Source organism: Erpetoichthys calabaricus, chromosome 12 (assembly GCF_900747795.2).
Source record: "Erpetoichthys calabaricus chromosome 12, fErpCal1.3, whole genome shotgun sequence".
In the NCBI taxonomy this organism is placed as follows: domain Eukaryota; kingdom Metazoa; phylum Chordata; class Cladistia; order Polypteriformes; family Polypteridae; genus Erpetoichthys; species Erpetoichthys calabaricus.
Genome location: NC_041405.2, coordinates 159,802,444 through 159,815,405, shown reverse-complemented (window position 1 = coordinate 159,815,405; position 12,962 = coordinate 159,802,444). Strand labels below are relative to the sequence as shown.

Genomic DNA, 12,962 nt, shown 5'->3' with positions numbered 1-12,962 from the left:
CTTGCATGATCAATATATTTGCACTAATCCGAGACAGACGCTGCGGGCCGAGGGGATGAGGAAGCGGGACATTAGGAGTGGGGAGCCAGGCAGGGCCCTCCATGTTGTCCTGTTTCACTAGTACACAGGCGGAGCCGGGGGGGGGGGGGGGGGGGGGGACTTCTAGTAAATGATACAAGAGAAAAAAGACATAAATGATGTAAGACTGCCGTGCTTTACTAAATGTAGAATAAGAGAAGAAAAGATCAGTGTTATCAGCTCTTGTCACTGATTAAGTATCTGGTTGGAACAAATAACCTGAAGCCAAAGTGGGCCTTCAGGACTGACTTTGAGAACCTCTGCCCTAGTGTCTTCAAAAGATACCCAGGGGGCTTTTATGACTGCAGAGTGTCAGGATCTTAATTTATGTCTTATCCGAAGGGTGGAACTATTTTTACAGCACAGTGTTCCCTGTCACTGCACAGGGAAGCCCACATTCAGATCACAGGTTAAGCGCACCCTGCTGGTCTCATCAACAACTCTTCCAGCAGCAAACCAAGCTTTTCCTAGATGGTCTCCCATTCAAGCACCAGAAGGGCCCAAACGTGTTTAGCTTCAGGTGGATACCCTGGTCTGAATTGCAGGTGGTATGGCTGCTGTGTATAATTTTTCAAAGGTGGGCAGACAGCAGCATTTGTTTTTCCTTTTTTTTGTTTTTATTAAGAATAGTGCATCCCATTGCATGAAAGCCAGTGAGGAAGAAAAAACATTATTATTTGTAATGATTATAAGTATTTAACTCAAGGACTGTATTTTGTATTGATCATGCTGCAGAGAGCTATATGATTTTTACTTCTATATGAATTTGTTCGGGCGGCACGGTGGCGCAGTGGGTAGCGCTGCTGCCTCGCAGTTGGGAGACCTGAGGACCTGGGTTCGCTTCCCGGGTCCTCCCTGCGTGGAGTTTGCATGTTCTCCCCGTGTCTGCGTGGGTTTCCTCCGGGCACTCCGGTTTCCTCCCACAGTCCAAAGACATGCAGGTTAGGTGGATTGGCGATTCGAAATTGGCCCTAGTGTGTGCTTGGTGTGTTTGTGTGTGTCCTGCGGTGGGTTGGCACCCTGCCCGGGATTGGTTCCTGCCTTGTGCCCTGTGTTGGCTGGGATTGGCTCCAGCAGACCCCCGTGACCCTGTGTTTGGATTCAGCGGGTTGGAAAATGGATGGATGGCTGAATTTGTTCTTCATTTAGGTAGAAAAAGAATTAAGCTTGTGCACAGTTTAAGGGACTAACTTGCATTCTTTTATGAGAAAATGCTGACTTCTTTATATACCCTGTGATATAATAAATCAATGTGATAGTTTCTGAATTCTTGCTTAAAACCATAAGAAACATGTTCCTTATGGATTAATAAAAAAGGATTTATTAATCTAACCAAACAAAATCTAATGAAGATATTAAAACTATAAGAATGTAATTTCTAATTAATGTACTATAAGAAACTGCTTTAAACTGGTTTTATGTGTGTGTGCGGATAAGAGCGTATTTCTTAGGAACGTGAGCGCCCTAATAGCTTTTTATTTGGATAAGAAATTCTGTGCACTTGTGCATGTAATAATCAGGATGCAACCATAATTACAGCAAGTTATGTATGACCTTAAAATGAACTGTCGTGTTTTTTTTCTTTGGCTAATGAATACGCTAGGCAATATAAGAGGATTTTTCTTTTGTTTGAGGGGACTGTCTGTTCTGACCAGCTTGGGGGGGGGGGCTCCAGTCTCTTCGGAGGCGTGGGGGGGGCCAGCAGTCTCTTTAACTCACCAAGAATAAAGAATTTGCTTTTAATTTAAATTGGTGTTTTTGTCTCCCGTCATTTTTCGACTTCAGCGTCCACATCAGTTTTTTTTTATTTTTTAATAAAGACTTGCATTTTAATTTATGTTTGACTTCATATCCAGTTTGCCTAAAAGATAAAGCACTGGGCTCATAAATCCATTGAAACAAGGCTCAAGTCACATCTGGGATGAACAGTTAAATCAAGGCAGCATTAAGATGCTGGGCTGTAAACACACGGCGGTTGGCTTAATCTCTCCACTAATGCTTTACGTCACTAAACCAGTCAGTGCTGTGACTGCCAATAGGGAATCAACTGGCAACAGGACTCTGGTTTCCTACACACATGCAGTTAGGTCTTTTGTTTTTGATCAAATCCTTTATGAAAGACACAAAAAGGCCAAACACTTAAAGAAAGAAAATCAGTTTGGCACATGCAATAAAATAATAAGCCAGACTAATATAAGTGAGAATAAAATAGAAGAGGAGCAACACTGCATCAACCGCAGCAAGGGGTAATAAGAGGAGGATTAGAGCTGCAGTGAAGATCAAGTGACACCCACACATGGACCAGCTGTATCATTTCCAACAATTTGTCAATGTAGGGACCAGACCCTTCCTTGACCCTCGTTGCTGAGAGTTCTAAAAGGGTAAAATTAAATAAAATTTTTTTTTAAAAAAGCAGGATTTCCAAATGGTTGGATAAAGGGCATCGGTAGATTTCCAGAGAGAGCAATTTTTACGCAGTTGCTGTTAAGGCAAATAATCTTTGCTGGGTAACAGAAAGATGAAGCAAAAAAAATAAATAATAATAATTATGAGGAAGGTGAGGAATGTTAATAGAATGGGTGCAAGAAAATTAGATAAACCAGAACATATATTCACCAAAAGGTAAAAACAAACCATTTAAGAAAATCTTAAAACTGTAAGTATGTGGCATATTGCATTCTAGCACCATCGAACTTCAAGAAATGGCATTTCTGAAAGAGTACCTTCCAAGACACAAATTCATTTAATGTATTTCAGGGCCCAAAACCTGGGGAAAAGTACTGTCCATAAAACTCACCGTACTAAACAGGTACCTGACAGGAGCCCCCAGGGTGTATATTTTGGGTTCCAAAGTAGTTTAGTGTAATGAAATTGAAATGTACTTATAGCAGGGAAAATAAGTATTGAACATGTCAACGTTTTACTCAGTAAATATATTTCTAATGAGGCTGTTGACATGCAGTCTTCACCAGGTGTTGGTAACAACCCAAGTAATCCACACATACAAAGAAATCAAAACAAGTTCATAAATTAAATTATGTGGAATAATGTGGAATAAGTATTGAACACGCTTACTGAAATGAATTTCATACTTAGTAGAAAAGCCTTGGTTGGTGATGACAGCTTCAAGACGCCTCTTGTATGGAGAAACGAGTCCCATGCATTGCTCAGGTGTGATTTTGGCCCATTCTTCCACACAAACTGTCGTCAAATCTGGAAGGTTCCGGGTGTCTCTTCTATGAACTCTGATCTCCAATTCTTTCCATAGATTTTCAATTGGATTCAGATCGGCTGATTGACTGACTGGACCATTCTAACAGCTTGTTCTTTCTCTGACACCAATTGAGAGTTTCCTTGGCTTTGTGTTTGGGGTCCGTATCTTGCTGAAATGTCCCCCCCCTTCGTTTCATCTTCAGCATCCTGGTAGATGGCAGCAAATTCTTATCAAGAATGTTCTGCTACATTTCTCTATTCATCCTTCTTTCAATTCCACGTCCTGGTAGATGGCAGCAAATTCTTATCAAGAATGTTCTGCTACATTTCTCTATTCATCCTTCTTTCAATTCCATGTAGTCTGACAGTATTTTGGGGTGTTTCTGGTGTGACGTTGTGACGATGCGGGTTCGCTCCACACTCCCTTTCAGCTTCTGGGAGCCTTTGAACCCTTCACCGTCGGTAATGTTACCGATGAGCTCGGCAGTGAGGCATAACAATGGAGCAAGGGGATGGTGCAAAAGTGCTGTTATTTAAAACAACAACAAATGTCCAAATAAAGAAGTGCAGTGCATCAAAGATCATTAAATAAATAAATAATCCTGAGTGGAGGTTAAAACCAATAAATAGAAAAAACAACAATCCTTTAAAATGAGGTTAAAACAATCCTGGAAGCAGACCCTTTAAAATCACAAGCCCGGTGTCTTTTACCTGACGTCTCCCCTGCTTCTCAACAGGAGAGTCGCCCTATTAGCAGCTGACCTTCTCTGCCTACTACTGCTGGTTGGTTTGCCTCACCAATCCCTGGCTCCGGTAGGCTCCACCAAACAGTGACTTGGGATCCCCAACGACCAAGGCTCTCACGCTGGGGAATCCACGTCCCAAGTCCCGACTCCCGCTGCCTTTTCTGCTTTACGCGGCCAGCCGTCCTACTTCACCGGTCATTCCAGCTCCTTGTACGCTCAGCTGGAGCGACCGCTTCCTTCTGCCCCACTGAGTGTCGGCCAAACACTCCTGCTAGGGCTCACAGTCCAGCTGCCTGCCTGCGAGCACACGCTCACTCTTGCTAGATCGCTCACACCGGTTCTCCTTCAGCTTTCTGCAACCTCCAGCTCTTTCTTTTTCTTTCTTAGCCACCTCACGCTTCTATTTATGAAGAGGACGTGGCAGTTGTGGCAAATCAGCAGGCCTGGAACAATCACGGATGCGGACCGCTTCTCACCTGTGCACTTAGGTGAGAAACGCCCACATCCCGAATCACCCCGGGAAACCGCTTCAGTCACACAACCACCACGCCCCCTCACTAAGGCACGAGTGCGGTGATTATTTATTTAAAACCGGCCTTTGATGGGAGCTGTGGACCCGCTATACCACAGATGTGAAGTGCCATTTCTCCTCCAAACATGGGGTGTGCAGTGACATCCAAAGAGTTTAGTTTTGCTTTCACTTGACCAGACTCTACTCTCTCAGTATTTCATTGGCTTCTCCAAATGTTGCACAGCAAACTTTAAACGAGCTTCAACATGCTTTATCTTCAGCAGTGGAGTCTTGCGTGGTGAGTGTGTGTTGAGTCCATGGCAGTTGAGTGCATTACTTCTTGTTTTCTTTGAAACAACTGGACCTGCTAACTCCAGATCTTTCTGAAGCTCTCCACCAGTGGTCCTTGGCTCTTCTGATTATTCTTTTAACTCCTCTGTCAGAAAACTTGCGAGGAGCAGCTGGTTGTGGCCGGTTTATGGTGACATGATGTTCTTTCCACTTACGGATTATGGCCCCAACGGTGCTCACTGGAACATTCAGATGCTTACAAATACGTCTGTCACCAATGCCATCACCAATAAGGTTGTGAAGGTCTTGAGAAGAGCTCTTTGCTTTTACCCATCATGAGATGCTTCTTGTGTGACACCTTGGGAATGAGAAACCTTTTTCTAGGCCATCAGTTAGGATTAAAGCAGCGGATATTAATTTGTACTGATAGGGAGCCACCAGGATTGACAGATGTCAGCTGGCTTTTTGGAAGTTTTTTTCTTCATGTGTTCAATACTTTTTCACTGTGTCATTCCACTTTATTACACATAACTTAATTTATGGACTTATTTATTTTGATTTGTTTGTATGTGTGGATTACTTGGGTAATCCACTGACATCTGGTGAAAATTTCATGTCAGTAGCCCCATTAGAAATATATTTACTGAGAAATATATTGACGCGTTCAATACTTATTTTCCCCTCTGTATCTGCATATACTGTAACTGTGTGTATCATGTACTATGTAATGTGGATTATCATTGTTATGCAGTAAAGAGTATGTATGCTTGCCATAGGTTTATTCAGCTTTATCATGTTCATTAGAATTACATGTCAACTCTTTGAAATCACTTCAGTATTTTTGTCCGGCACCTCCTGACTTACTGGTATGAGACCCCCTCATGACTGGTCTTGATGTCTTCCTGAGACATCAAGCTTTTTGGGTCTCCCGGGGATATGATCTTAATCATAAAACCAACTAGTGATTAGCAAGTTGTATGCCAGCCTGTCAATAATGAGCAAAGAATGGCCAGTTTCAATCTATCACCAAAAAATCTGTGCATCACTAAAGCGGATGCGACTAATGTCAATGAAAGGTCAAGGATTGGTTGCCATTACCGTTAATGTTGAGCCCTGTAGTTTGGCAAGTGCGGCCCCTTCTTCAATTACAAGCCCATCCATGAAGGCAATGGACAAGTCTAAGTAACAGTCGCTGGTAACAAACAATGATGTAGCAAGTGTGTGGCAGGCAGTAGGACTTCAGGGACTTGATGTTATTTTAGAAGAATTAATTGGATAAGACAGGTGACCTTTGTTAGTTTGAATCGCCTGTTTTCGTCCAGATTTTTCTAACGTATCCTCATCGCATTGCACAAATGTTACTACTGTAAACAATACCTACTTACACATACTGTAAAATTATGTTTTTTCCTTACACAACCAACCTATTTTTTCCTTGAAAGATCACACCTTATAATGATTAGGCAATGAGAAACAACAACTTACCTGTGTTTCATCAGTGTGCTCCACAAAAAGCTTTTGAAAATTTCTTTTGACATTTTTCTTAGGCCAGCTCTGTCTGGGAGCCTGACTCAGACAGTTGAAATTTTGGTTTTTGGTACAAAACTTGCTTTTCTCTTTCACTTTGGAGGTTAATTTTTGTTTGGGTGTTAAATAACAATCTGACTCTTGAAACTGGAAATCAGGATCCTTCCACATCCGCCGTCTGAAACTGTTCTGGGGTGTTGAAGTGAGAAGAGCTGGTCTGTGGCGGGTGAAATTTTGAACAGAACCATTACTCTTCTCAGTGGGTTTCCTCGACATCCTAGAAGTCCCCTTCCGGGTGTTCAGCCATGTAGCTGCTGTAGTTTTACCCCCAGAGTTGCAAGGGTCACAGTTTTCTATGGGTTTTGATACCTTTTTGGATCTCCTGTCTGCTACTTCTTCTCTGTCTGTATCTTTGTAGCAGCCAGGGTCATCATCACTGCTTCTCACCATTGTAGTTTTACTTGGATCAGAAGACTTCAGGCTGGTGACTTCGACTGATGATTCTGTTTGGTCCTCCAAAGAGCGTTTGGCTTTGCAGTATTGTTTTCCCTTTGTGATCCTTCGTCGTTTAGTTGGCGTCTCTCGGTTTCTTGTCATTGAAGCTGCCAATGTGCATGTGGAAGGACTCAGAGGCAGAACCATCATCTGTTCAAGAGCTCTCCTGTAAGGTGAAATTAGCTCTGGTTGGAATGTCTTGGACTCCATGTCTTTACCTGCACCAATACAAAAGGATGACAGGGAAGTAGGGAAGTGTGTTAAAGACAGAGGGAAGGCTTTGAAGGGAAGGTCTCCATACATATCACACTAACACACAAATGATTTGACTTTGTTTCCTGCATACAGCATCAAGTTCAGTCCTGCCAGACCCCTATGGCTGCTCGTATAGGGAATACTTTAAACCACGAGTGTCGAACTCTGGTGCTAGAGGGCCGCAGTGGCTGTAGGCTTTCATTCTAATCATCTTCTTAATTAGTGACCAGTTTTTTCTGCTAATTAACTTCTTTTGCCTTCGTTTTAATTAACTTGACTTGGGCCCCTCAGTTTTCTCTTTTTCCTTAATTAACCGCCAAACAATAATGAGACACAAAACAAGCCGCCACATGACCAGCTCACCTGTGCCCATCACACAATATCTGAAAATAAAGAAAGGTGGAGGTCTCAGTAAGGTTCATCTCTCAGGTTACCAAAACATTTTGATGGCGTTCTTAGAAAAAACAGAAAAATCAGCAGTTTTGGAAATGTCTACGGTGGCAGAATGAGAGCAGCAACAAGCCATGGAATTAAATAACGGGTTTAATTAACAGCAAGAAACGGCTTCTCATTAAGAGATTGGTTGGAGTTTGAAATCCCAGTTTAGCTGGTCATCTGTTGGCAGCCGTTTATGTCGAGATTAAAGTCGACACATTGACTTTATTCTCGTAGTTTGTCATTAAAGTAGAACATTGTACACTAAACTTCATCTTAAAATGAATATTTAAATTACTAGATTTTCTCAAACATCATCATAAGTTAGACAGCACATTAAATGCTTTGTGTTAAGTTTTCCCCACGTCAGGGAGAGGTATCAAACATGTGGGGTTTGGGGAGAAAAAGTTGTTTCTACTTGTGCTTGTGTAACAGGGAGAAATCTTTTGTGAGGTATTTTTATAATAAAAAACCTCTATTTTGAAGCAGTGACAGTCTGTCATTTGTATCCAGGGTTTGGGGCCAGTCGCACCCCCTATCTGTTACAGTATTTATCTACTTATCTTTAGTTATTTATGTCTTTATTTAAGTGTAAAAAGCCTAATTTCACCCTGTGGACAAAACGTTCCATCTATTATATAGTGCTTTTCATATCTATCTATCTATCTATAAATTATATAGTGCCTTTCATATCTATCTATCTATTATATAGTGCCTTTCATATCTGTCTACCGAAATCCAGAAAATTGTATTGAATTTTGAAAGAGGCTGATCACTTTGGCAAGGCTGTGTATCTTGCTACCCTCCATTTCCACTCAGGTGTAAAGTTCAACAAACTGGCATCAAGAATTCACGAGAGGCCAGTCTTCAGAGATTCATTCAGAGCAGAAGTATTTCAATTTGTCTCACCAGCAATCAAATATTTCCCACCTACCTATACTGATGCCGTCAATGGGAAAGCCCTTAAATGATATGTTGTCATCTTCAGTCTCAAAAAACAGATCCAATATTCGGTGCCTGTCTGGATTTTTTTCTGAAAAGACAAAATTGAAAAAGGCTTTCCAAAATCAGGACTTGCATTAAAACCTTCTATCTTTATGATTTATAAAGGCCACCATTCAAAAACAAAATTGCACTCAAATCCTAAAGGAATTAGGACTTGGACCCAGTTTCTCTCCAGCTTAACCAGTAAAGCCATTTGCGAGGTATGAAAGAAAAAAAAAAAATCACTTGGCACTGCCACAAAGAACCGAAATGGACTGGTAAACCCAAAAAGCACCTTCTAGAAAATTCTAAAGGACCTTACCCAGGTCTTGGGAGACATCCTCATAAGTCTGCCTGTTGTGGGGAATGATGTTGCTCCGTTTTATTTGCACTCTGTCAAAAAAAAAAAGAACAAGCAGCTTTAAAAACAGAGACTGTGCCCTGTAGGGCAAAGTGGGCAATACCCATTCTGCTAGGCTTTCATGGCACACCAGGCCTGTTAAGGAAACAGATTTAACAGGTGTCAAGTCAAATCAAGTAGAGCTTTATTGTCATCCTAACAATATACTTACGGTACACAGTGAGACAAAATATCGTCCTCCAGAGTCAAAAGGTGCAGTACACAAGATATATATATATATATATATATATATATATATATATATATAACTAAAAAACATATACAGTATTAAGTAGTATTATGTAATCCAGAGAGTATGTGGAGTAAAGAGTCCATTGTGGAGGAGGGCAGCATGGTGTTCAGGAGCTGGACTGCTTGGGGAAAGAAACTATTGCACAATCTCGCAGACCTGCTCCTGATGCTGCAGAGTCGTCTTCCAGATGGAAGAGGAGTAAACAATTGGTGGGAGGGGTGGTGGGGGTCAGCCATGATGCTAGTGGCTTTATGAAGGCAGCGTGAGGTGTAGATCTCCTGCAGACTGGGTAGAGAGCTGTCAATGATGCACTCAGCAGTCCGCACAATCCTCTGAAGGGCTTTGTGGTCGGAGGCATGGCAGTTTCCATACCAGACTGTAATACAGCTGGTCAGGACGCTCTCTATGGTGCCTCTGTAGAAGGTGGTAAGTATGGGTTTAGGGAGGTGCACCTTCTTCAGTCGTCGCAGGAAGTAAAGATGCTGCTGGGCTCTTTTTGTAAGATAGTTGGCGTTTTTGGTCCACGACAGGTCCTCTGTGATATGAACAGCGAGGAACTTGGTGCTCTTCACTCTCTCTACTGTGACGCCATCAATGTTGAGTGGGAGATGGACAGCCTTTGTCTTCCTGAAGTCAACAATCAACTCTTTTGTCTTTTCAACAGACAGATTATTGTCTTTACACCAAAGTGCCAACCGTTCCACCTCTTCTGAGTCCCACTACTGCAGTGTCATCGGCGAACTTGATAATGTGGTTTGTGTCAGAGTTGGAGGTGCAATCATGGGTCAACAGCGTGAAGAGTAGCGGGCTCAGCACACAACCCTGGGGGGCACCTGTGCTCAGTGTGATGGTGTTAGATCTTATATTCCCAATCTGTACTGTTTGAGGTCTTTCAGTGAGAAAGTCCAGAATCCAGCTGCATAAACCCCCCCCCCCCCCAAAAAAACCCTGAACTCCAGCTTGTACCAGGATCTGCTTGGACTTCATCTGATAACAAATCAGAGGTGACCTGACATCTGTCCACAGGCCCCTCTGCAGACATTTCGAGCCAGAAGACATGCAAAATGGACTCAAACACTGATAATTCAAAGGGTGATGACTAAGATGAACAGAAGAACGCACCAATAAGTCACTGGAAGTTACTTTAATCCAATCAGGAGAAGGTCAGACCTTCCTTTAGAGCCACATGCACCAGAAGCTTCCTTTCTCTCTCTAGGATATTCACTGGACACTCACTGCACACCCTGGGGATTCTTTCAGGGATGGTGAACTCTTAAAGATGACTGAAAACATCTCAATCCTGATCTCTGAACCTGAAAAGCTATGAGATAGTCTTGCTTAGAAAGTCAAAGCTAACAAACTCTTCTCCAGTCTGCCAAGCTAATCACCGAGCCCTGTCTGCTTAGGAGCAGCCATTACAGAACCATTAGGGAACTTCAGCATCTAAACATTTGGGCCAGAATGAGTAACACCTTTTCCCTAAGAAGTGAGAAAAGACAGCAGAAGCCAAGCTGAGGAGGCAGTAACACAGCACTGACAAAGATCACACAGCAAAGAGAAAAGGTGCACTCCAACGCTTGAAGTATAAAACTGGACGGGAGGTGAGAAAGGCTCTTCAAAAATAATGACCAAGTCTGAGAGGCAGGCTTTACGGAAACTCGCTGTCACACAAGTGCGAATAGGAGACAGCTAAAGGGCTTGAGTAGTGATAATACCACACAGTGGGTACGGAAAGTATTCAGACCCCCTTCAATTTTTCACTCTTTGTCATATTGCAGCCATTTGCTAAAATCATTTAAATTAATTTTTTTCCTCATTAATGTACACACAGCACCCCATACTGACAGACAAAAAAAAAAGAATTTTTGAAATTGTTGCAGATTTATTAAAAAAGAAAAACTGAAATATCACATGGTCCTAAGTATTCAGACCCTTTGCTCAGTATTTAGTAGAAGCGCCCTTTTGAGCTAATACAGCCATGAGTCTTCTTGGGAAAGATGCAACAAGTTTTTCACACCTGGATTTGGGGATCCTCTGCCACTCCTCCTTGCAGATCCTCTCCAGTTCTGTCAGGTTGGATGGTAAACGTTGGTGGACAGCTATTTTTAGGTCTCTCCAGAGATGCTCAATTGGGTTTAAGTCAGGGCTCTGGCTGGGCCATTCAAGAACAGTCACAGAGTTGTTGTGAAGCCACTCCTTCGTTATTTTAGCTTTGTGCTTAGGGTCATTGTCTTGTTGGAAGGTAAACCTTCGGCCCAGTCTGAGGTCCTTGGCACTCTGGAGAAGGTTTTTGTCCAGGATATCCCTGTACTTGGCCGCATTCATCTTTCCCTCGATTGCAACCAGTTGTCCTGTCCCTGCAGCTGAAAAACACCCCCACAGCATGATGCTGCCACCGCCATGCTTCACTGTGGGGAGTGTATTGGACAAGTGATGAGCAGTGCCTGGTTGTCTCCACACATACCGCTTAGAATTAAGGCCAAAAAGTTCTATCTTGGTCTCATCAGACCAGAGAATCTTATTTCTCACCATATCAGAGTCCTTCAGGTGTCTTTTAGCAAACTCCATGCAGGCTGTCATGTGTCTTGCACTGAGGAGAGGCTTCCGACAGGCCACTCTGCCATAAAGCCCTGACTGGTGGAGGGCTGCAGTGATGGTTGACTTTCTACAACTTTCTCCCATCTCCTGACTGCATCTCTGGAGCTCAGCCAAAGTGATCTTTGGGTTCTTCTTACCTCTCTCACCGAGGCTCTTCTCCCCCGGTAGCTCAGCTTGGCCGGACGGCCAGCTCTAGGAAGGGTTCTGGTCGTCCCAAACGTCTTCCATTTAAGGATTATGGAGGCCACTGTGCTCTTGGGAAACTTAAGTGCAGCAGAAATTTTTTTGTAACCTTGGCCAGATCTGTGCCTTGCCACAATTCTGTCTCTGAGCTCTTCAGGCAGTTCCTTTGACCTCATGATTCTCATTTGCTCTGACATGCATTGTGAGCTGTAAGGTCTTATATAGACAGGTGTGTGGCTTTCCTAATCAAGTCCAATCAGTATAATCAAACACAGCTGGACTCAAATGAAGGTGATCTCAAGGATGATCAGAAGAAATGGAAAGCACCCGAGTTAAATATATGAGTGTCACAGCAAAGGGTCTGAATACTTAGGACCATGTGATATTTCAGTTTTTCTTTTTTAATAAATCTGCAACAATTTCAAAAATTCTTTTTTTGTCTGTTAATATGGGGTGCTGTGTGTACATTAATGAGGGAAAAAATTAATTTAAATGATTTTAGCAAATGGCTGCAATATAACAAAGAGTGAAAAATTGAAGGGGTCTGAATACTTTCCGTACCCACTGTATCAGATCAGGGGGCGGGAGGGGTGTGCAGACGGTCTTTCTCAGTTCCTTGCAGACCATTCTCAGGAAATCCCACCAGGTTCTGGTGCCTTGGATGACATTTCCGGTTCCGGTGCTTTGGATGATGTCACTTCCTCTCCGGGCCTTTAAAACCACCATCTTACCTCCAGTCTGGTAGTTCTGTTTTGACCTCAGTCTTGTGAACATCTCTGTTCAATTATTTTCGAATTTTTGCAGCCAGGATATAATATATGGGTGGCTGCCCCAAACCTTTATAATGTCTGGAGAGTATTTCTTGTCACGGCGCTCAAGAGAGGGAGCAACGGTAGAGAGACATTCACACACACACACACACACACACACATACGCAGATACAGAGGAAAGGCGCTGAAGGTTATCACACATGTGCATCAGAGTGTCATCCTT

The 12,962-nt window shown here is 42.7% G+C and overlaps 1 protein-coding gene across 1 annotated transcript in view; it reads right to left on the bottom strand.

Moving 5' to 3' along the window:
• LOC114662902 (PWWP domain-containing DNA repair factor 3B-like) overlaps nt 1-12,962 on the bottom strand; it is a 123,856-nt gene that overhangs the window by 78,488 nt on the left and 32,406 nt on the right. The window contains exons 5-7 of the mRNA XM_051934989.1: nt 8,858-8,928; nt 8,486-8,584; nt 6,325-7,079 (exon numbers count right to left, since the gene is read on the bottom strand). Coding sequence (XP_051790949.1) covers nt 6,325-7,079; nt 8,486-8,584; nt 8,858-8,928 — 925 coding nt within the window. The remainder of the gene's footprint in view (nt 1-6,324; nt 7,080-8,485; nt 8,585-8,857; nt 8,929-12,962) is intronic.